The 25,316-nt window shown below is 44.1% G+C and overlaps 1 protein-coding gene across 1 annotated transcript in view; it reads right to left on the minus strand.

Annotated features, from left to right (window-relative positions):
* CBLB (Cbl proto-oncogene B) overlaps positions 1–25,316 on the minus strand; it is a 232,258-nt gene that overhangs the window by 88,326 nt on the left and 118,616 nt on the right. Inside the window, exons 5-6 of the mRNA XM_077296804.1 lie at positions 6,795–6,916; positions 6,573–6,710 (exon numbers count right to left, since the gene is read on the minus strand). Coding sequence (XP_077152919.1) covers positions 6,573–6,710; positions 6,795–6,916 — 260 coding nt within the window. The remainder of the gene's footprint in view (positions 1–6,572; positions 6,711–6,794; positions 6,917–25,316) is intronic.

Consider the following 25,316-nt stretch of genomic DNA (forward strand, 5'->3'; position numbering starts at 1 on the left):
CGGGACTACGTGGTTTCCCCAGCAGCTGATTCCCGGCAGTGGGGACATTTTTCTGCCTCCTGAAGTGGGATAACAGTGCGATCCCACTTGCTGCTGCCCCCCTCCCTGTTATGACCTGGTGGTTACGGAGTGGTACTGAGATGACCTGGTGGGTAAAACCAATCATGGACAAGCTCAGAGGAGGTGGCAGCTCTACAGACAGTAATCACCAATATAACTTCGTGATTACGGAGCAGCACTGAAATGACCTAGTGGGTAAAACAAATAATGTACTAGCTCTGAGGAGGTGGTAACTTTACTGACCGCAATCCTACTCCTAACACCAACACTAGAAATAGCCGTGGAGCGTTCCTATCTCTGCCTAGACGCCTCTTCACAGCCTAAGAACTAGCTACCCCTGAAGATGGAAACGGAAAACTATCTCGCCTCAGAGAAACCCCCAAAGGAAAGATAGCCCCCCCACAAATATTGACGGTGAGTGAAGAGGGAAATGACAAACTCAGAAATGAAACTAGATTTTAGCAAAGGAGGCCACTACTATCTAAATAGACAGAGAAAGAAAAGGCTACTGTGCGGTCAGTATAAAAACTAAATGTCCACGCAGAGTTTACAAAAATAACCTCCACACCGACTCACGGTGTGGAGGGGCAAATCTGCAACCCCAGAGCTTCCAACTAGCCGGAATATTTCATGATGACAAGCTGGACAAAAGAGACATAACTTAAACTGAACAAAAGGTCATAGGCAGGGAAACACCCAAAAACTAGCAGAACTTATCTTAAGCTGAAATGGACTGGCCAACAGAGAACTTCCAGGAAAGGACTGAATCCACAGGAAGGAACATTGACAGCTGGCATCCACTACAGCCCAAAGCCCAGTTAAATAGCCAGGCCAGGGAACCGATTAGTGAAAGCAGCTGCTAAGTTCCACTTGAAACCACCAGAGGGAGCCCAAGAGCAGAACTCCTAAAAATACTATTTGCAACCACAGGATGGAGCCCATGAACGGAACTCACAACACCTCCCCACATGCTACATCCCTACCATAAGACGCACCCACACTTTTCTCCCAAATTTGGAGGAAAAAAAGTGCGTCTTATGGTTCTTCAAAGTAGGGACCTCTTGCTTTGATGACTGCTTTGCACACTCTTGGCATTGTCTTGATGAGCTTCAAGAGGTAGTCACCGGGAATAGTTTTCAATTCACAGGTGTGCCCTGTCAGGTTTAATAAGTGGGATTTCTTGCCTTATAAATGGTGTTGGGACCATCAGTTGTGTTGTGCAGAAGTCTGGTGGATAAACATCTCATAGTCCTACTGAATAGACTGTTAGAATTTATATTATGGAAGAAAAAAGCAGCTAAAGAAAAACGAGTGGCCATCACTATTTTAAGAAATGAAGGTCAGTCAGTCCGAAAAATTGGGCAAACTTTGAAAGTGTCCCCAAGTGCAGTGGCAAAAACCATCAAGCGTTACAAAAAAACTGGCTCACATGAGGACCGCTTAAGAAAACACACCAAGACCGCCCCAGGAAAGGAAGACCAAGAGTCACCTCTGCTTCTGAGGATACGTTTATCAGAGTCACCAGCCTCAGAAATCGCAGGTTAATAGCAGCTCAGATTAGAGGCCAGGTCAATGCCACACAGAGTTCTAGCAGCAGACACATCTCTACAACAACTGTTAAGAGGAGACTTTGTGCAGCAGGCCTTCATGGTAAAATAGCTGCTAGGAAACCACTGCTAAGGACAGGCAACAAGCAGAAGAGATTTGATTGGGCTAAAGAACACAAGGAATGGACATTAGACCAGTGGAAATCTGTGCTTTGGTCTGATGAGTCCAAATTTGAGATCTTTGGTTCCAACCACCGTGTCTTTGTGCAACGCAGAAAAGGTGAACGGATGGACTCTACATGCCTGGTTCCCACCGTGAAGCATGGAGGAGGAGGAGTGATGGTGTGGGGGTGCTTTGCTGGTGACACTTGGGGATTTATTCAAAATTGAAGACATACTGAACCAGCATGGCTACCACAGCATCTTGCAGCGGCATGCTATTCAATCCGGTTTGCGTTTAGTTGGACCATCATTTATTTTTCAACAGGACAATGACCCCAAACACACCTCCAGGCTGTGTAAGGACTATTTGACCAAGAAGGAGAGTGATGGGGAGGTATGCCAGATGACCTGGCCTCCACAGTCACCAGACCTGAACCCAATCGAGATGGTTTGGGGTGAGCTGGACCCCAGAGTGAAGGCAAAAGGGCCAACAAGTGCTAAGCATCTCTGGGAACTCCTTCAAGATTGTTGGAAGACCATTCCCGGTGACTACCTCTTGAAGCTCATTAAGAGAATGCCAAGAGTGTGCAAAGCAGTTATCAAAGCAAAAGGTGGCTACTTTGAAGAACCTAGAATATAATACACATTTTCAGTTGTTTCACACTTTTTTGTTAAGTATATAATTCCACATGTTTTAATTCATAGTTTTGATGCCTTCAGTGTGAATGTACAATTTTCATAGTCACAGAAAAATCTTTAAATGAGAAAGTGTGTCCAAACTTTTGGTCTGTACTGTATGTAAAACCCATGAATGAAGGGGACAGCACTGGCTTAGCTCCCCAATAAGTCTGACACATAGCTTTTCTCCCAACTAGAATGGTGCTATTTTGCCTTTTCCTTCACATCCAGGTGACGACAGGCTGCCGTGTGCCATAGATTCAGTAAATATACAGGAAGATATATCTGTTGATATATGTAGAAAGATCGTCACAAATCTCTGTTATGGTTAACACTTCTAGTCAGAGGGTCACGGTATCCTCCATTCTTCACTCAATCCATGTGCAGACCATAGCCCTCTGTGTTTCACCACTATCTTGATCGAACAGAGCCTTGCCCTGATGCACAATATTCTTTTTTCCCTGATAGTGATATAGCATCATGACATGCATTAAGTTTTGGAACATACACCCCCTTCCTCAAGCATACAGATGTCTGTATCCTACCTCCTTTTCTAATTCAGGTCACACGTCTATATAAATATATCTGATTGGTTCTTAATATATAAGGAACATAATGGATTTAAAACTGAAGAAGATAGTATGTGGTAGTAACAAAATGTTCCTCCTGACATAGCTTCACATCCAAAACAGACTTCACAATCATTACATAACATCCTGTCCCCTCCATTGCCACTTAAGGCTGGGGTCAGCAACATATAGGCCTCATGGCTTATAATGTGTATAAATCTACTGACTCTAAAGCACCACTCCAGCATTGTTGGTTTTTTTTAACCGCTGGAGTGATGCTTTAAGACGAAGTCCTCTGCCTCAAGTCATATATGCGCTCTCCAGCGTTTTCACCATTGTTCGGTGCCGGTCCGGTCCCACAGCGCCATCTTGTGAGTGCAGCTTCTGACTGTCCGGAACGCAGAAGCTACGTCACAAGCTCTCAAAGCAAGCTTATGAGAGCCAGAACAAGGCTGTCATAGACTTACATTGATTAGTGACCTTAGGCTCCTTGCTTCACACAAACTGCAGGGGACTTGGATTTTAAGTATCACTCCAGTGGTGAACCAAAAAACTGGAGTGGGGCTTTAAAGGGATACTCGAGGGAAATAAAAAAGTATTCTCCTCGACATGCCTTCATAAATTGTAACACTAACATCCATAGTGTCGTTAGTAATTCTGACAGTTCCTGAAACTGAATGTGACGTGAATCTGCTCCTTGGTCTTCCACTACTACATCACAGAACAGGGGGCATGTGAAAAAGTCATGACAGTACATAATGCGCACTGTCATGTGGAAGGCAGGGAACAGAGTCTGATCTACACAGGTCAGTGGATGTGCAGGGCAGAATAAGCCATGCCAGTGTAGCTGCTCCCTGGCTGACACATGTGGGGCACATTATACACTGTCATGGCTTGTTACGCAGTAGATCTCAGCCTGTATTTGCAGCTTCTTTATGACATATCCAGGAGTGTAGCAGGAGCCATGTCTGTAATAAAGCAGCTGTGAAATAAGCAAGCATGGATCTGGAGTGGAGAGTGTAGTGGCAGGGCAGGCAGGACACAGACAGAATGACTATAGTATACCCCTCCTCACATGTAAAGCGCCATGGAATAAATGGCGCTATAATAATAACAATAATAATAATAATAATACTAAATAATAATAATAATAATAGTAGTTTGTCAGAGGTTGGCCACACTCACTGACCTCCGATTGCATGGAAGGAGAGGTTATTGTGACATCTGTGCCGATTCGTGTCTCCACTGTTTCTGTTTTGGCTGCTGGGCAGCGGATCGCCTTTATTGCTTGCAATGGGTTACAGGACCAGTCCTATTTTTTCCCTGGGACTTTTGGTGCTACTTTATAATGGAACTATGGGGTTAATTTTAGTTTTAAAGGGAACCTGTCACCAGGTTTGACCGATACGAGTTACGGCCACCCCCTTTCAGGGCTTATATACAGCATTCTATAATGCTGTATATAAGCCCCCGATCCGACCTGTAAGACAAGAAAAATAACTTTGATTATATAAGCCCTGAAAGGGGGTGGCCGTAACTCGTATCGGCCAAACCTGGCGACAGGTTCCCTTTAAGTTTTATCACTCCTTCCTCAGAGCCCTGGGTGGGACAGCCAGCTATTTAAACCCCTGACGCTCTGGCTCCCACTGCAAGTCAATAGTATCTGTCCTGGATTATACTGCTATTACCCTGTTTGCTCTGATTACTTATGTTCTTTGACCTCAGCTTTTTTTTTTACCATCCTCTTTTACGATTCTCTTCCTGACGTGATCTCTTGGCTCAACCCTGCTTGACGACTCTTCCTGCTTCTGGTTTGCTGCTCTGGACAGCAGCCCTTACATTGAAACAATCCAGGGATCCCCCGTTGTAAGATCAGAATCTGTCAAACGGAGTGGCTTGTTCCAGGTCTGTCTAAAGTAGCCTTTTTGAATGTATGGTCTCTGACAGTTGTAAGGGGGCTAGCTATTTCTAGAAGCAAGGAACAGGTCATGCTCCATGATCTGTGGCGTAAAGTCCCATCCCAGAAGAGGGGGGAGCACAGAGCAGCTGCTCCAACTCCACCATATAGTAGGTACTGTCAGGATTAGAAACAACACTATGGATGTTAGCGTTTTACTTTGTGAAGACATGTCCACAATACATTTTTAGCTCCCTGGAGTACCCCTTGAAGTTGTCTTGACACATTTGTGACAGGCTTCATACACAACTCTTGCCATGGAACTCAAGATTTATTTGGGGGCAGTATAAACTCTGTCCCCTATTAGTTTCTATAGTTGAAAGACTTAAACGTCACTTTGGATCAATAAGCTATAGAAAGTGACCCTGCCCAACCACGCATTGTATACATGCATTAGAAGACACCTGTTCTTGAGACTTTATGGTTTTTAATGTTCAAGAAAGCGATATTATTTATTATTGTTATTATACAAGCTTTTAGGACTTCTTGATTTAAAACTTACTTGCCTTTTAAATTAGACTAGAAATGCAATTTGGGTCTCATTACTTAGATGAGAAGCCATGATATGTTTCCTAAACGCATCATTTTCATGATGGACTTGGTATGTCATTGGTTGTGAAAAGGCAACTAAATATTTTCAAAAAATATATAAAAATTTGGCTCGTGAGTGGAATGAAATGGTCCAAAACTTATCTACGGCAATGCATCTCTGGCTATAGACACAAGCATTCTCTAGCTAATCTGTGTTCAAACTACTTCCCCGGCTTTTTTAATCTGAGGATTATGACATGAGCTGCCACAAGCTCATGAGTGTTCATAGCGGCACAGTCAATAATGAACAAGACATGGCGGAAGAGAAAAACGAGCCGATAAAAGACAGAACGTCAGACAGTTGTACAAGGGAGATAAAAACACTGCAAGCAACATGTGTAACTGAGGAGGTGGTGAGAGAGGCTCCGCTCACATCGGTAACAGGAAAACACAACAAAGCGCTGGATCCGTTACACTATAGACATTAGCTCTGCCCTATGGATCCTATTTAGTGTCTGTAGGTTCTGCATAGTGATTCAGAGCATCAATGACAAAAAGTGCTCTGCATGCAATCAGTGCCGGACCCATGGCTTGATGGATACCGGGTATGCCTGATGGAGCCCACTGACTTAAACAGGGAATGCCGAGTTTCCCCGAGGTGTCCGGTTACCCAGCCGTCCCCATTTTGTCCATCAAAAATATTGAACCTGTTCATTACTATTGCTACAAACCCCAAACTCTGCTTCACCCAGATTGTCAGCATGCTGTTATTTCTACCATTCTGTGTCGTTATTATAAGCATTAATCGTACCATTATCTGTTATACTTTGTGCCTTATTATTTTCCATCAGTTTTTGCTTCGAGTTTACCATTAAAATATACACCTCGTTTAACGAAAACAATTTTAGTAAATGAATGGCCTAGATTTCTATCCTCTGCCCATATGGATGGATATTTCGGCAGAAATGGGGAAGGTAATGATTAGTTCAGACAAGACACAACAAAATGGTTGACTGACAGTTTCTTATACGCTGTTCAAAATTAGAAACCACCACTATATGCACTTACAATCCTTCTCGACTGCCGTCAATCAGAGCTTGAAACAGGGGTTTGTTATGAGGTATTGTCTGTAGGATATTCCCATCGCTGGTCACATAGCCGATAGCCCACTGTCCCAGTCTTGTGCAACTTAGTCTAAAAATGTAACTGAGAGGTACAGAAAATAGCGGATTAGAAATAGGAACAGATAACACAATTTATCAAAGGGAGGAGACCCAACTCCGGATTTACCTTCCTGGCTTACTGCTGTACTTCAGTAAACGAGCCTTGACTTCATCATAGGTTAAAAAAGCCATGTAGCCCGGATGAGTCACTGCTAAAAAGTTCCAGTTCCTTAGTATAGAGCCCCAGGGCTGAGGGGGAAGAGATACAAGACAATTAGTAGAATTAATCCTCAGACACTTCCTAACTGTGTGCATCTTCATGAAACTGGACACTGGGAAGAGATTAATGTAAAGCGGTTAAAAGGGAGTCTGCCACCCCCCGAACTCCGCTACTTAAGAAGACCTAGCCCCTATAGAAATGATGCCATCTATATACGTTTTAGAGTTGTACTTGCTGAAAAATTCACTTTTAATCCCTATGAAACTCAGGGTAATTCCGTGCATCCTTGGGGTGGCCGTCCTTGGCATGGCCAATGTCTCAGGGCACAGTTACGCCCTCCTATTTGTCCTTGAGCTTGACTGACAGCACTGCCTATCTCACAGCAAGCGCTCCCTAAACTCAGGTCCTTATTCCTACACTGACCACTGACACTGGAGGAGCCCAGCGATGTGCCCTACTGTATGCTATACTGAGATAGAGATATCAGGCCCTCCTGGACTCCTTATAGCGCACCCAGCCTTACTCGGATGAGATATATACCATTGAGAATGCACACAGGAGGAATCTTCGGAAAATATAGCAATCCCGGCCACTTGTCCTTGTACTCAATTACACACACTCACATGCACACGCACACATATAAGCAGAGGCATACCTGACTTATCTACACAAGAAATAAATTTAGCACACAATGTAATGAAATGCAGAATTATTCAAAATCATAGATTAAGGTGCCTTTTAAATACAGTTAAGACAAAAGCCCGGTAGTATATACTGACCACCTAGCCCACTTCCTCATCTCTGCGAGTCCTTCGGCAGGTAGGACATGAAAAGTTTTTCCAGCTGTAACCAGCAGAGGGCAGCATAACACTCTTTGCACAATGCAGAGTTCATTCTACCAGCAGGATCATACTGGAAGTGGCGCACGGCTCCGAAATGGCACACTATTTTTATGAGATATGTAAATATCAGTGGGAATTTTACATTATATATATACAGTACAGACCAAAAGTTTGGACACACCTTCTCATTTAATGATTTTTTTTGTATTTTCATGACTATGAAAATTGTGCATTCACACTGAAGGCATCAAAACTATGAATTAACACATGTGGAATTAACAAAAAAGTGTGAAACAACTGAAAATATGTCTTATATTCTAGGTTCTTCAAAGCAGCCACCTTTTGCTTTGATGACTGCTTTGCACACTCTTGGTATTCTCTTCATGAGCTTCAAGAGGTAGTCACCGGAAATGGTTTTCACTTCACAGGTGTTCCCTGTCAGGTTTAATAAGTGGGATTTCTTGCCTTATAAATGGGGTTGGGACCATCAGTTGTGTTGTGCAGAAGTCTGGTGGATACACAGCTGATAGTCCTACTGAATAGACTGTTAGAATTTGTATTATGGCAAGAAAAAAGCAGCTAAGTAAACAAAAATGAGTGGCCATCGTTACTTTAAGAAATAATGGTCAGTCAGTCCGAAAAATTGGTAAAACTTTGAAAGTGTCCCCAAGTGCAATGGCAAAAACCATCAAGCGCTACAAAGAAACTGGCTCACGTGAAGACCGCCCAAGGAAAGAAAGACCAAGAGTCACCTCTGCTTCGGAGGATAAGTTTATCCGAGTCACCAGCCTCAGAAATCGCAGGTTAACAGCAGCTCAGATTAGAGACCAGGTCTTATATTCTAGTTCTTAGTAGCTACCTTTTGCTTTGATGACTGCTTTGCACACTCTTGGCATTCTCTTGATGAGCTTCAAGAGGTAGTCACTGGGAACGGTCTTCCAACAATCTTGAAGGAGTTCCCAGAGATGCTTAGCACTTGTTGGCCCTTTTGCTTTCATTCTGCGGTCCAGCTCACCCCAAACCATCTCGATTGGGTTCAGGTCTGGTGACTGTGGAGGCCAGGTCATCTGGCGTAGCACCCTATCATTCTCCTTCTTGGTCAAATAGCCCTTACGCAGCCTGGAGGTGTGTTTGGGGTCATGGGGTCATTGTCCTGTTGAAAAATAAATGATGGTCCAACTAAACGCAAACCGGATGGAATAGCATGCCGCTGCAAGATGCTGTGGTAGCCATGCTGGTTCAGTATGCCTTCAATTTTGAATAAATCCCCAACAGTGTCACCAGCAAAGCACCCCCACACCATCACACCTCCTCCTCCATGCTTCACGGTGGGAACCAGGCATGTAGAGTCCATTCGTTCACCTTTTCTGTGTCGCACAAAGACACGGTGGTTGGAACCAAAGATTTCAAATTTGGACTCATCAGACCAAAGCACAAATTTCTACTGGTCTAATGTCCATTCCTTGTGTTCTTTAGCCCAAACAAGTCTCTTCTGCTTGTTGCCTGTCCTTAGCAGTGGTTTCCTAGCAGCTGTTTTACCATAAAGGCCTGCTGCACAAAGTCTCCTCTTAACAGTTGTTGCACAGATGTGTCTGCTGCTAGAACTCTGTGTGGCATTGACCTGGTCTCTAATCTGAGCTGCTGTTAACCTGCGATTTAGGAGGCTGGTGACTCGGATAATCTTATCCTCAGAAGCAGAGGTGACTCTTGGTCTTCCTTTCCTGGGGCGGTCCTCATGTGAGCCAGTTTCTTTGTAGCGCTTGATGGTTTTTGCAACTGCACTTGGAGACACTTTCAAAGTTTTCCCAATTTTTCGGACTGACTGACCTTCATTTCTTAAAGTAATGATGGCCACTCGTTTTTCTTTACTTAGCTGCTTTTTCCTTGCCATAATACAAATTCTAACAGTCTATTCAGTAGGACTATTAGCTGTGTATCCACCAGACTTCTGCTCAACACAACTGATGGTCCCAATACCATTTATAAGGCAAGAAATCCCACTTATTAAACCTGACAGGGCACACCTGTGAATTGAAAACTATTCCCGGTGACTACCTCTTGAAGCTTATCAAGAGAATGCCAAGAGTGTGCAAAGCAGTCATCAAAGCAAAAGGTGGCTACTTTGAAGAACCTAGAATATAAGACATAATTTCAGTTGTTTCACACTTTTTTGTTAAGTATATAATTCCACATGTGTTAATTCATAGTTTTCATGCCTTCAGTGTGAATGTACAATTTTCATAGTCATGAAAACACAGAAAAAAAAAATAAAAAAATTATATATATATATATATATAAAATCTACTGTCTAAAGTCAACTCTAAATTTGTCACAAATGAATACAGTATGGGTATACTGCACAAAATTGAAATTTATCAAATCAAACCCAGCCATAAAAATAATGAAATATCAGCTTGTGCAGAAGATGCATTTTAAGATAAAAAAAAAAGTTTAGGCTTTGGTGTAACACCTACATAGAAAACAGCAATTTCTAAATCTGCATGCCTTGACTGCAGTCATCTTATAACAAGCTACAAATGCAATACTTCTATAAATTTTAAAAAAAAAAGTGACTTTTAGCAGAATGCCCCTTAAATCAGCTTAGTGGAAATGCTGGTCAAGATGTGTTCAAGAGGAAGAAGCAAGCAGTACTGGATTTAATGGAAATTCATTTACCAAGCACCTGCCATGATGTGGATTATTTTTATCTCCACTGCAGAAAGACAGAGCCAAACACCAAGTAAATCAGTCAGCGTATTCGGAGCGCGATAAACAGTTCAGCCTTAATTCTGGAACAATAGTCTGAAATGCTGTAACTAATTATAGAGCCCCTTTCTTCTCTGCTAAGGGGGGAAGAAACCCTTCATCGCTATGATTCCAATAGGCATGCATGTCTTATATGTCGGAAGGAAGTGACAAATCTCACGGCTTTTCAGAATGTTATTTTTAGATTCAAAACACAATTCAATGAGACGGCTGAGAACAGAGGGCCTGTAGAACTGATAAAATTGTGCCCCCCTTGCCATTTTTTCCTGTACAGAAGCACCCCAGCCACCCGATGCGCTGGGAACAGCAGTGCAGACCCAATCACTCTCAGAACCAGAGGTTGGAAGCCCACCAAACACAAAATGACAGCACGTTGTACTGATATGACATTACCTTAGTAAATAGGAATACCCATAGTGCTACACCAAGACCTTTTATTGCAGTGCTCTCTCACCCCACAGGTGTGCATTAATGGCCTAAAAATCTCTTTTCTTTATTCCTTCATGCTGAGATGTCTGTGTTACTTTCAAAATATAAAGGTTCCTTTTTCCTCTTTTAATGTGGTATTCCAGTAAGAAAAAGTAATCACCTATCCACAGGCTAGGACCTGGGTGATCCGACAGCTAGAACTTCCACCGATTACTAGAGGTACCAGTACTCGCCTATTTCCAGTAGTCCCATATTAACCCCTTCAGAACCAGAGGTATTTTAGTTTTTGCGTTTTCATTTTTTGCTCCCCTTGTTCCCAGAGCCATAACTTTTTTATTTTTAAGTCAATATGGCCATGTGAGGGCTTGTTTTTTGCAGGACAAGTTGTACTTTTGAAACACACCATTGCTTTTACCATGTTGTGTACTGGAAAACGGGAAAAAAATTGCAAGTGCGGTGAAATTGCAAAAAAACTGCGATCTCACACTTGTTTTTTGTTTTGCTTTTTTACTATGTTCACTAAATGCAAAAACTGACCTGCCATTGTGATTCTCCAGGTCATTACGAGTTCATAGACACCAAACATGTCTAGGTTCTTTGCTATCTAAGTGGTGAAAAAAATTCTAAAGTTTGTTTAAAAAAAATAATTGCACAATTTTCCGATACCCGTAGCACCTCCATTTTTCATGATCTCCGGTTGAGTGAGGGCTTATTTTTTGCATGCTGAGCTGACATTTTTTTTTAATCACATCCTTTGACTTGCATTAGCGAGTCTCGACCAATGTGAGGACACCATTTTGATGTAGATAAGATCTTTGGATCACCCGTTATTGCATTTTAATGTAATGTTGCAGTAACAAAAAAAACGTAAGTTTTGACTTTCTTTCTTTGTTTATATTGATTGATCGGGCGAATGGGTCAAAAGAGGGATGATTTGAACTTTTTTTTTTTTTTTTTTTATATATATTTTTAAAAACCTTTTTTTTTACTTTTAGGAGACTAGAAGCTGCCATAACCCGATCGCCTCTGCTATATACAGCTGGTGATCAGATTACCTGTATGTAGCAGAATTGCTGATTTGCTATGAGCACCGACCACCAGGCGGCGCTCATAGCTGTCCGGCAGTGACAACCATACAGGTCTGCTGAAGACCTCTGGCTGTCATGCCAACCCATCGGCAACCCGTGGTCATGTGACACAGGAGCTGATGGGCAGGATTTCCGGCTCGCTTGCCGGAAGAGCGTGTTAAATGCCGCTGTCAGAGTTTGACAGTGGCATTTAACAGGTTTACAGCCGTGGGTGGATCGCGATTCCTCCCGCAGATGTTACCAGCACATGTTCAAAACAGCTCACATGTGCTGGAAAAGATGTGGCTCACCACCGGAGCCCACATCAAAGTTAGGGAGTCAGACATCGGCGTATTATTATGCCCAATGTCAGAAAGGGGTTAATGGAGTGGCTGCATGGATGCTTTTGACTACTACTCCTCTCGAACAGGGGATAAAAGTTCCCAATTCTGATAATCTGCTGGGTCTTAGTGGTTAGACCATCACTGTGGATAGGTGATTTATTTTTACCGGAATACCCGTTTAGAGTATGTCAGGTATGTATGCGTTATTATGGCTGATCTATTGCTTTTTCTAGCCACCTTTTACCACCTAATGGACTGTAAAATCATTAATAAACAAAACTAAATCCTCATCTGTCAACCACCAGAAACCAAAAAGAATATTTGAATCTCTCTTTTTTAGGGGAAAAGGTGGCATGGTACACAATGCCTGGCAGAGAACACTTTTGTCATTTTAAAGGCTCATACCCATTTGCAAGGAATATGGACGAGTGCAATCCAATTAAAAAAAAAAACGGATTGCACTCTGACCAATGTTATTTTCCGATGTTTTAATCAGCAGAGATGAGATTGAGAAAAAAATTGTAGAATGTGGAGACTGTCCTCATATTGGTCGAGACTCGCTAATGCAAGTCAAAGGATGTGATTTAAAAAAAATTGCACAGCTCTCGGACCATGCAAGTCCCGTCAGATTTTTACACACTGATATCCTTGAAAGCCCAAGGTTTCATCTGCTGCGTACCATAAAATCACAGCATTATCCAACAGAATAGAATAGAGAGAAGAGATATACAAATATAGAATAGACTATCTGGTGGCCCGATTCTAACGCATCGGGTATTCTAGAATATGCATGTCCACGTAGTATATTGCCCAGCCACGTAGTATATTGCCCAGCCACGTAGTATATTGCCCAGTAACGTAGTATATTGCCCAACCACGTAGTATATTGCCCAGCCACGTAGTATATTGCCCAGCCACGTAGTATATTGCCCAGCTACGTAGTATATTGCCCAGTTACGTAGTATATTGCCCAGTAACGTAGTATATTGCCCAACCACGTAGTATATTGCCCAGCCACGTAGTATATTGCCCAGCTACGTAGTATATTGCCCAGTTACGTAGTATATTGCCCAGCCACGTAGTATATTGCCCAGTCACGTAGTATATTGCCCAGCCACGTAGTATATTGCACAGCCACGTAGTATATTGCACAGCCACGTGGTATGTAGTATAGTGGTCAGCCACGTAGTATATTGCCCAGTTACGTAGTATATTGCCCAGCCACGTAGTATATTGCACAGCCACGTAGTATGTAGTATAGTGGTCAGCCACGTAGTATATTGCCCAGTTACGTAGTATATTGGTCAGCCACGTAGTATATTGCCCAGCAACGCAGTATATTGCCAGCCACGTAGTATATTGCACAGCCACGTAGTATGTAGTATATTGGTCAGCCACGTAGTATATCACCCAGTTACATAGTATATTGCCCAGTTACATAGTATATTGCCCAACCACGTAGTATATTGCCCAGCTATATAGTATATTGCCCAGCCACGTAGTATATTGCCCAGCCACGTAGTATATTGCCCAGCCACGTAGTATATTGCCCAGCCACGTAGTATATTGCCCAGCCACGTAGTATATTGCCCAGCTACGTAGTATATTGCCCAGCCACGTAGTATATTGCCCAGTCACGTAGTATATTGCCCAGCCACGTATTATATTGCACAGCCACGTAGTATATTGCACAGCCACGTAGTATATTGCACAGCCACGTAGTATGTAGTATATTGGTCAGCCACGTAGTATATTGCCCAGCCATGTAGTATATTGCCTAGTCACGTAGTATATTGCCCAGCCACGTAGTATATTGCCCAGCAACGTAGTATATTGCCCAGCAACGTAGTATATTGCACAGCCACGTAGTATGTAGTATATTGGTCAGCCACATACTATATTGCCCAGTTACATAGTATATTGCCCAGTTACGTAGTATATTGCCCAACCACGTAGTCTATTGCCCAGCTACGTAGTATATTGCCCAGCCACGTAGTATATTGCCCAGCCACGTAGTATATTGCCCAGCTACGTAGTATATTGCCCAGCCACGTAGTATATTGCCCAGCCACGTAGTATATTGCCCAGCCACGTAGTATATTGCCCAGCTACGTAGTATATTGCCCAGCCACGTAGTATATTGCCCAGCCACGTAGTATACTGCCCAGTCCGTAGTATATTGCCCAGCCACGTAGTATATTGCCCTGCAACGTAGTATATTGCCCAGCCACGTAGTATATTGCACAGCCACGTAGTATATTGGTCAGCCACGTAGTATATTGCCCAGTAATATAGTATATTGGCCAGTGACATAAAATAAAAAATAAACATATACTCACCTTAATCCTGGCTCCTGTGTACGGTGCACGCGGCAGCTTCCGGTACCAGGGTTGGTATGACTATGAGTGCAGGACCTGTGATGACGTCGCGGTCACATGACCGTGACGTCATGGCAGGTCCTTCTCGCGCAGGCACGCAGGACATGTGATGATGTCGCGGTCACATGACCGTGACGTCATGGCAGGTCCTTCTCGCGCAGGCGCGCAGTACCTGTGATGACGTCGCGGTCACATGACCGTGACGTCATGGCAGGTCCTTATCCCTTAGCACCTGAACCTGCCGGTGGACAGGACGCGACGTCGGAGGGTGAGAATAAGGTTTTTTTTACTATTATTATTATTATTAGTAACATTAGATCGTTTTACTATTGATGCAGCATACACAGCATCAACAGTAAAAACTTGGTCACACAGGGTTAATAGCTGCGTAACCGGAGTGTGTTACACCGCGCTCCGGTAACGCTGGCATTAACCCTGTGTGAGGGCTGACTGGATGACTGGGGGGAGTATGGAGTGGGCACTGACTGCGGGGAGGAAAGAGCGGCCATATTGCTGCCGGACTGTGGCCGTCGCTGATTGGTCGTGGCAATGGTCGTGGGCGTTTTGCCACGACCAATCAGCGCCTTGGATTCCATGACAGACAGAGGCCGCGACCAATGAATATCCGTGACAGACAGACAGAAGGACGGAAGTGACCCTTAGACAATTATATAGTAGATAGATATAAAGATGTCACTCACCTAATTAGTATAGTGCTTGTGTGACTTACTGTACATGTATTTTATTACATGTATTTTATTACTAAATAAATTATTGAGGGTTATGAATTATAGGGGGACCGTACATCATTTTTGTTTCCCCCATTTTAATTACCACTAAAAGCTAATTATACAGCTGTGAGCTGATATTAATAGCCTGGGAAGCTCAATTGGTATCACCCCCTTCCCAGGCTATAAACATCTGCCCCCAGCTGTCCGCTTACCCTGTGTTGCTTAATAAGATTTTGGGGGGCCCCAAGCCATTTTTTTTCAAAAATAATTTATTGACTAATAAAATACATGTATAGTAAGCTACACAGGAAAATCACTGATTATATATCTCACTCACATATTTCTATCTACTGTATATCTATGTATCTATCTATCTATCTATCTATCTAATATATCTATATAATTTTTGCTTTCTTGGCATTTTTATTAGAGAATATGAAAGATAATTCCAAATCTTTTTCTCCAGTCATGGTTAGTGGTTGGGTGAAGCCATTTACTGTCAAACTACCGTATTTTCCGGCATATACAGTCATGGCCACAAGTATTCACACCCCTGCAATTCTGACAGATAATACTCAGTTTGTTCCTGAAAATGATTGCAAATACAAATTATTTGTTATTATTATCTTCTTTTAATTTGTCTTAAATGAAAAACCCCAAAAAGAATTGTCCTAAAGCCAAATTGGATATAATTCCACACCAAACATAAAAAAGGGGGTGGACAAAAGTATTGGCACCTTTTGAAAAATCATGTGATGCTTCTCTAATTTGTGTAATTAACAGCACCTGTAACTTACCTGTGGCACCTAACAGGTGTTGGCAATAACTAAATCACACCTGCAGCCAGTTGACATGGATTAAAGTTGACTCAAACTCTGTCCTGTGTCCTTGTGTGTACCACATCGAGCATGGAGAAAAGAAAGAAGACCAATGAACTGTCTGAGGACTTGAGAAACCAAATTGTGAGGAAGCATGAGCAATCCCAAGGCTACAAGTCCATCTCCAAAGACCTGAATGTTCCTGTGTCTACCGTGCCCAGTGTCATCAAGAAGTGTAAAGCCCATGGCACTGTGGCTAACCTCCGTAGATATGGATGGAAAAGAAAAATTGCCAAGAGATTTCAATGCAAGATTGTGCGGATGTTGGATAAAGAACCTCGACTAACATCCAAACAAGTTCAAGCTGCCCTGCAGTCCGAGGGTACAACAGTGTCAACCCGTACTATCCGTCGGCGTCTGAATGAAAAGGGACTGTATGGTAGGAGACTGTTGTGATTCGGTTCGTGGGCTCCCCCGGTGGTCTCTTGTGGTACTGGTGTCCTGCAAGCTTTGCCTTCTCAGTTCACCTGTTCCTATCAGGATGTGGGAGTATCCTATTTAACCTTGCTCCTCAGTCATTCTAATGCTGGCCATCAATGTATCCAGAGTGATTCTGTTGCATGTTCCTGCTCCCAGTTTTCTGCTCAGCTAAGTTGGACACTTTAGTCCTTAAGTCTATTTTTGTATGTTTTGTCCAGTTTGCACTTCTGTGAATCTCTGCAGCTGGAAGCTCTTGTTGGGCTGAAATTACCACTCCGGTGTCATGAGTTGTCACATGAGTTAAGGTAATTTCAGGATGGTGTTTTGAAGGGTTTTGCAGCTGACCGCGAAGTCCTCTGTTGTATATTTCTGCTATTTAGTTAGCGGGCCTCTCTGTGCTAAATCTGCTTTCATACTACGTGTGTCTTTTCATCTGCTCTCACCGTTATTATATGTGGGGGGCTGCTATCTCCTGTGGGGACATTCTCTGGAGGCAACTTCAGAGGAAGGAAAAAAAAAAAAAAGGTTTCACACAGTTCCTTTTCTCTCCTGCTTCAGCCTATAGATTAAACATTTAGGCTGGCCATACTGTTATGGTTTCCAATGGCAAGGAAACATCAGAAGCATAGAATAAACGGACAAGCTCTCGGGTGATGGAAACTAGAGCTGACCGCGATGCTAGACCTACACACCACACTAGAAGTAGCCAGGGGGCATTCCTGCGTTGTCTCTAGATGCCGCGCGCCAGCCGGAGAACTAACTACCCCTGGTAGAAGAAAACACAGTCCTGGCTTGCCTCCAGAGAATGTCCCCACAGGAGATAGCAGCCCCCCACATATAATAACGGTGAGAGCAGATGAAAAGACACACGTAGTATGAAAGCAGATTTAGCACAGAGAGGCCCGCTAACTAAATAGCAGAAAGATACAACAGAGGACTTCGCGGTCAGCTGCAAAACCCTTCAAAACACCATCCTGAAATTACCTTAACTCATGTGACAACTCATGCCACTGGAGTGGTAATTTCAGCCCAACAAGAGCTTCCAGTTGCAGAGATTCACATAAGTGCAAACTGGACAAAACATACAAAAATAGACTTAAGGACTAAAGTGTCCAACTTAGCTGAGCAGAAAACTGGGAGCAGGAACATGCAACAGAATCACTCTGGATACATTGATGGCCAGCATTAGAATGACTGAGGAGCAAGGTTAAATAGGATACTCCCACATCCTGATAGGAACAGGTGAACTGAGAAGGCAAAGCTTGCAGGACACCAGTACCACAAGAGACCACCGGGGGAGCCCACGAACCGAATCACAACAGGAGACCCAGGAAGACCCCACTTCTTACCCCGAGACATAAAAAAGCCAGGCTGGAGTTTGTCAAAACTTACCTGAAAAAGCCTAAAACGTTTTGGAAGAATGTTCTCTGGTCAGATGAGATAAAAGTAGAGCATTTTGGGCAAAGGCATCAACATAGAGTTTACAGGAGAAAAAAAGAGGCATTCAAAGAATAGAACACGGTCCCTACAGTCAAACATGGCGGAGGTTCCCTGATGTTTTGGGGTTGCTTTGCTGCCTCTGGCACTGGACTGCTTGACCGTGTGCATGGCATTATGAAGTCTGAAGACTACCAACAAATTTTGCAGCATAATATAGGGCCCAGTGTGAGAAAGCTGGGTCTCCCTCAGAGGTCATGGGTCTTCCAGCAGGACAATGACCCAAAACACACTTCAAAAAGCACTAGAAAATGGTTTGAGAGAAAGCACTGGAGACTCCTAAGGTGGCCAGCAATGAGTCCAGACCTGAATCCCATAGAACACCTGTGGAGAGATCTGAAACTGGAAGTTTGGAGAAGGCACCCTTCAAATATCAGGGACCTGGAGCAGTTTGCCAAAGAAGAATGGTCTAAAATTCCAGCAGAGCATTGTAAGAAACTCATTGATGGTTACCGGAAGCGGTTGGTCGCAGTTATTTTGGCTAAAGGTTGTGCAACCAAGTATTAGGCTGAGGGTGCCAATACTTTTGTCTGGCCCATGTTTGGAGTTTTGTGTGAAATGATCAATGTTTTGCTTTTTGCTTCATTCTCTTTTGTGTTTTTTCATTTAAGACAAATTAAATGAAGATAATAATACCAAAGAATTTGTGATTGCAATCATTTTCAGGAAGAAACTGAGTATTATCTGACAGAATTGCAGGGGTGTCAATACTTTTGGCCATGACTGTAAGACGACTGGACGTATAAGACGACCCCCCAACTTTTCCAGTTAAAATATAAAATCTTCTTAAAAGTCGGGGGTCTTCTTATACGCCGTATGTCATCTTATAGGGCCGGTGGATATGTGCCTTTTGGCGTGGGGAGTGGTCCCGATGACGAAGAGAGGGGGCGTCTCACAGTAAAGTGTGAGTGGAGTATATCCCCCATTACCTCATTGCGGCAGCGTGGGGGGTCTCTGTGCTGGGAGCGGCAGCTCCTCTTCGTGCCGTGGGTGCTCTGTGCTGTGGGGCGGCGGCGCATCTTCGTGCCGTGGGTGCTGTGGGGCGGCGGCGGCGCATCTTCTTGCAGCGTCGGGGCTCCTTCGGCATCTCCTCCAGGCCCGGAGGCACCGGCAGCCCCATTGCTCTGATGCGGTGGCCTCCGGGAAAATGGACGCTGCTCAGATTCAGATCTCGTCTCCCGAGATCTCGGGAGACGAGATCTGAATCTGAGCAGCGGCCATTTTCACGGAGGTCACCGCATCACAGCACTGGGGCTGCCGGTGCCTCCGGGCCTGGAGGAGATGCCGGAGGAGCCCCGACGCTGCAAGAAGATGCGCCGCCACCACCCCACAGCACCCACGGCATGAAGATGCGCCGCCGCCCCACAGCACAGAGCACCCACGGCACGAAGAGGAGCTGCCGCTCCCAGCACAGAGACCCCCCACGCTGCCGCAATGAGGTAATGGGGGATATACTCCACTCACACTTTACTGTGAGACGCCCCCTCTCTTCGTCATCGGGACCACGCCCCCCCCACCCACCATATGCACATTTTATCTGTACCCGGCGTATAAGACGACCCCCGACTTTTAAGAAGATTTTGAGGGGTTAAAAAGTCGTCTTATACGCCAGAAAATACGGTACTGTGTTTTCTCTTTTTAAATCATAATGACAACACAAAACATCTAAATGACCCTGATCAAAAGTTTACATACCCTGGTGATTTTGGCCTGAAAACATGCACAGATGTTGACACAAATGGGTTTGACTGGCTATTAAAGGTAACATCCTCACCTGTGGCCTGTTTGCTTGTAATTAGTGTGTGCGCATAAAAGCCGAGTGAGTTTTTGGGATCCAGACAGACTCTTGCATCTGTCATCCAGCCATTGACGTTTCTGGATTATGAGTCATAGGGAAAGCAAAAGAATTGTCAATGGATCTATGGGAAAAGGTAGTTGAGCTGTACAAAACAGGAAAGTGATACAAAAAGATATTCAAGGAATTGATAAAGCCAGTCAGCAGCATTCAAACAGTGATAAAATAGGAAATCAGGGGCTCTGTAAAAACAAAACTAATGTCAGGTAGACCAACAATAATGCCGTCCACAACTGCCAGGAAAATTGTTCGGGATGCAAAGAAAAACCCACAAACAACATCAGCTGAAATACAGGACTCTCTGAAAACTAGCGGTGTGGCTGTTTCAAGATGCACAATAATGAGGAACTTAAAGAAAAATGGGCTGCAGGGTCGAGTCGCCAGAAGAAAGCCATTATTTGTGCAAATGCCACAAAGTATCTCACCTACAATATGCAAAACAGCACAGAGACAAGCCTCAAAACTTCTGGAACAAGGTCATTTGGAGTGATGAGACCAAAATTGAACTTTTTGACCACAACCATAAACGTTACATTTGGAGAGAGGTCAACAAGGTCTATGATGAAAGGAACACCGTTCCTACTGTAAAGCACGGAGATGGACCGCTGATGTTTTGGGGATGTGTGAGCTACAAAGGCACAGGAAACTTTGTCAAAGTTGAAGGAAAGATGAATACAGCATATTATCAGCAAATATTGGAGCCAAATTTGCACTCATCAGCCCTGAAGCTGCGTGTGGGACGTACTTTGACATTCCAACATGACAACGATCCAAAACACAAGGCCAAGTCGTCCTGTCATTGGCTACAGCAGAACAAAATGAAGGTTCTGGAGTGGCCATCTCAGTCTCCTGACCTCAATATCATTGAGCTACTCTGGAGAGATCGCAAGTGCGCAGTTCATGCTTGACAGACCAGGAATTTACAGGAACTGGAGGCTTCTTGCCAAGAAGAGTGGGCAGCTTTACCATATGAGAAAATAAAGAACCTCATCCACAACTACCGCAAAAAACTTCAAGCTGACATTGATGTTAGATGGGGCAATACACAATATTAAGAAATGGGGCATGTGAACTTTTGATCAGGGTCACTTGGATGTTTTGGGTTGTCATTATGATTTAAAAAGAGAAAACACAGTAATATGACAATAAATGGCTTCACCCAACCACTAACCATGAGTGTAGAAAAGGTTTTGGTGTTATCATTCTTATTCTCTGAAAAAAGTCCAAGACAGCAAAAATTCTGCCAGGAATGTAAACTTTTGAGCACAACTGTGTGTGTGTGCAAATATTATATATATATATATATATATATATATATATATATATATATATATACATACACACATACACACACACTGCTCAAAAAAATAAGGGGAACGCTAAAATGCCACATCCTAGATATCTCTGAACGAAATATTCCAGTTGCAAATTTTTATTCATTGAATAGTGGAATGTGTTCAGAACAATAAAACATAACAATTATCAATGTAAATCAAACTGAATATCCCATGGGGGTCTGAATTTGGAATGATACTCAAAATCAGAGTGGAAAAATCAAGTAAAAGGCTGATCCAATTTCAGTGGAAATGCCTCATGACAAGGAAAAGATGCTCAGTTTTGTGAGTGGCCTCCACATGCTTGTATAACCTCCCTACTGTACAACTAATGGGAATGCTCCTGATGAGGCGGCGGATGGTCTCCTGAGGGATCTCCTCCAAGACCGGGACTAAAGTATCCGCCAACTCCTGGACAGTGTGGTGCAACGTGACGTTGGTGGATGGAGTGAGACATGATGTCCCAGATGTGCTCAATCGGATTCAGGTCTGGGGAACGGGCGGACCAGTCCATAGCTCCAAGGTCTTCATCTTACAGGAACTGCTGACACACTCCAGCCACATGAGGTCTGGCATTGTCCTGCATTAGGAGGAACCCAGGGCCAACCGCACCAGCATATGGTCTCACAAGGGGTCTGAGGATCTCATCTCGGTACCTAATGGCAGTCAGGCTACCTCTAGTGAGCACATGGAGGGCTGTGCGGCCCTCCAAAGAAATGCCACCCCACACCATTACTGACCCACTACCAAACCGGTCATGCTGAAGGATGTTGTAGGCAGCAGATTGCTCTCCACGGCGTCTCCAGACTCTGTCACGTCTGTCACATGTGCTCAGTGTGAACCTGCTTTCATCTGTGAAGAGCACAGGGTGCCAGTGGCGAATTTGCCAATCCCGGTGTTCTGTGGCAAATGACAAGCGTCCTGCACGGTGTTGGGCTGTGAGCACAACCCCCCATTTGTGGACGTCGGGCACTCAGACCATCCTCATGGAGTCAGTTTCTAACCGTTTGTGCAGACACATGCACATTTGTAGCCTGCTGGAGGTCATTTTGCAGGGCTCTGGCAGTGCTCCTCCTGTTCCTCCTTGAACAAAGGCTGAGGTAGCGGTCCTGCTGCTGGGTTGTTGCCCTCTTACGGCCCCCTCCACGTCTCCTGGTGTACTGGCCTGTCTCCTGGTAGCGCCTCCAGCCTCTGGACACTATGCTGACAGACACAGCAAACCTTCTTGCAACAGCTCACATTGATGTGCCATCCTGGATGAGCTGCACTACCTGAGCCACTTGTGTGGGTTGTAGAGTCCGTCTTATGCTACCACGAGTGTGAAAGCACAACCAACAATCAAAAGTGACCAAAACATCAGCCAGAAAGCATTGGTACTGAGATGTGGTATGTGGTCCCCACCTGCAGAACCACTCCTTTATTGAATGTGTCTTGATAATTGCCAATAATTTCCATCTGTTGTCTATTCCATTTGCACAACAGCATGTGAAATTGATCGTCAAACATTGTTGCTTCCTAAGTGGACAGTTTGATTTCACAGAAGTTTGATTTACTTGGAGTTATATTCTGTTGCTTAAGTGTTCCCTTTATTTTTTTGAGCAGTGTATATATCCTTAGAAAACTGTAAGGCTATGTGCACACTTTGCGGCGTGCTCTGCGGGTTCTCCCGCAGCGGAATTGATAAATCTGCAGGGCAAAACTGCTGCGGTCATCCCTGCAGATTTATCGCGGTTTGTTCCCCGGTTTCCGCTGCGGGATTACTTTGTACTATTGATGCTGCATATGCAGCAATATGCAGCATCAATAGTAATGATAAAAATAATAAAAATTGGTTATACTCACCCTCTGACGTCGCGATCTCCTCGGCGCTGCACTCGGCGGTCCGATTCCAAAGCTGCTGTGCCGAGAAGGACCTTCGTGACGTCACGGTCATGTGACCACGGCGTCATCACGGTCATGTGACCGCGACGTCACCGCAGGTCCTGCTCGCACAGCAACTCTGACCGGACGGCCGCGGGCAGCGCTGAGAGGTGAGTATAGCATCATTTTTTATTTTCATTCTTTTTTTTTTTTTACACTATTCATGCTTCCCAGGGCCTGGAGGAGAGTCTCCTCTCCTCCACCCCGGGTAGCAACCGCACGTTAGCCGCTTACTTCCCGCAACGTGGGCACAGCCCCATGCGGGAAGTAAGCGGTTCAATGCATTTCTATGGGTGCAGAATCGCAGCGATTCTGCACAAAGAAGTGACATGCTGCGGGTTTTAAACCGCTGCGTTTCTGCGCGGTTTTTCCCGCAGCATGTGCACAGCGGTTTGCGGTTTCCATAGGGTTTACATGTTAATGGAAACGCTATGGAAACTGCTGCGGACCCGCAGCATCAAAATCACCGCGGATCCGCGGTAAAAACCGCAAAGTGTGAACATGGCCTAAATGTCAGAATTCCTCTATGTAAAATCTCATGTTAAAACTGAATTGAATTCGGATGCTAGGGGATAAAAATTGCATTGTACTTGCAAGAAAAATGCCTGACACTTGTCCCACTTTTCTATACCATTATCAGAACATTTTTTTTTTAAGCTGATGGCTATGAGCATTAAGGGAAAGTGAAATGCTCAATATATTTTACGAAGTTAAATAATAGTGTAGTATTACATAGCATAGATGCAGACATCTCAGAGGGTAAAGCTAAGGGCGACCTCTGAAAGATTATGCTGGCAAAGGAAGTGTGTAGCAATTGGAATGCAATAAAAACTAATATAATGGAAACCACAGGCCACTTCCCTATATCTGTCCATAGGTTTCAATATTACTAACTCTCTCCTGTTATCCTGCTCCTGTCAAACTCAAAGATGACAAATAGCAAAGCAGCAATTTGAAGGCTCCTCTTTAACACCGTATTTAAGAGGAAGTCGCTGCTATACTATTCCTTTTTCTTCAAATCTGTACAAAGATATAATTGATCACAGGGAATCCTATTAGTTGAAAGTTGGAAGTGAATAAGCGGTCAGTTCTTCTATTACTCCTCGGCACGGCCAGGACATGAAGAATAATACATTCATTAGTGAAGGTCCTCTAGATCAGGAATGCATCATCTGCGGTCTGTCGTTTCAGTCTTTGCAGCCCCCAACCCAAATCAATACTTGTAGGTCAGTCTGTGTGTGCAGGGGTAGTGCGAATAGCATTATAGGTGCACGGTGTAACTGACACTATGGGTCTGTATGAGTGCAGACATTGTCACCAGAGTACCACTCCAACACTTTCACTGCCAAGGTCACATGTAAATGTCATAACGCTTGATGAGGCCAATTAGTATAAAAGGCCTAGCTTGTCTTCATAATATTACGCCTGTTTCTAATAATTCAATGTTCTGTGAATTGGAGGGAAGGGTAGAGCGTGTGACTATAAACTCCTGCACATGCCATGTTCCCTGGCACTTATTCAGGACTTTTTTCACCATCATGATTCTTGGTGCATTTTGTTTTGGTGAAGACATCAGCAGAAGTGACCTCTTAAACTTTTGTCTTAGGCTACTTTCACACTAGCGTTAACTGCATTCCGTCACAATGCGTCATTTTGCCGAAAAAACGCATCCTGCAAAAGTGTTTGCAGGATGCGTTTTTCGCGATTGATTAACATTAAGCGACGCATTGTGACGGATTGCCACACGTCGCACCCGTAGTGCGACGGATGCGTCGTGCAGTGGCGCACCGTCGGGAGCAAAAAACGCTACATGTAACGTTTTTTGCTCACGACGGTCCGCTTTTTCCGACCGCGCATGCGTGGCCGGAACTCCGCCCCCACCTCCCCGCGCTTCCCCGCACCTCACAATGGGGCAGCGGATGCGCTGGAAAAATGCATCCGTTGCCCCCGTTGTGCGGCGGAGACAAC

This window comes from Ranitomeya variabilis, chromosome 3, assembly GCF_051348905.1.
Source record: "Ranitomeya variabilis isolate aRanVar5 chromosome 3, aRanVar5.hap1, whole genome shotgun sequence".
Classification (NCBI taxonomy): Eukaryota; Metazoa; Chordata; class Amphibia; order Anura; family Dendrobatidae; genus Ranitomeya; species Ranitomeya variabilis.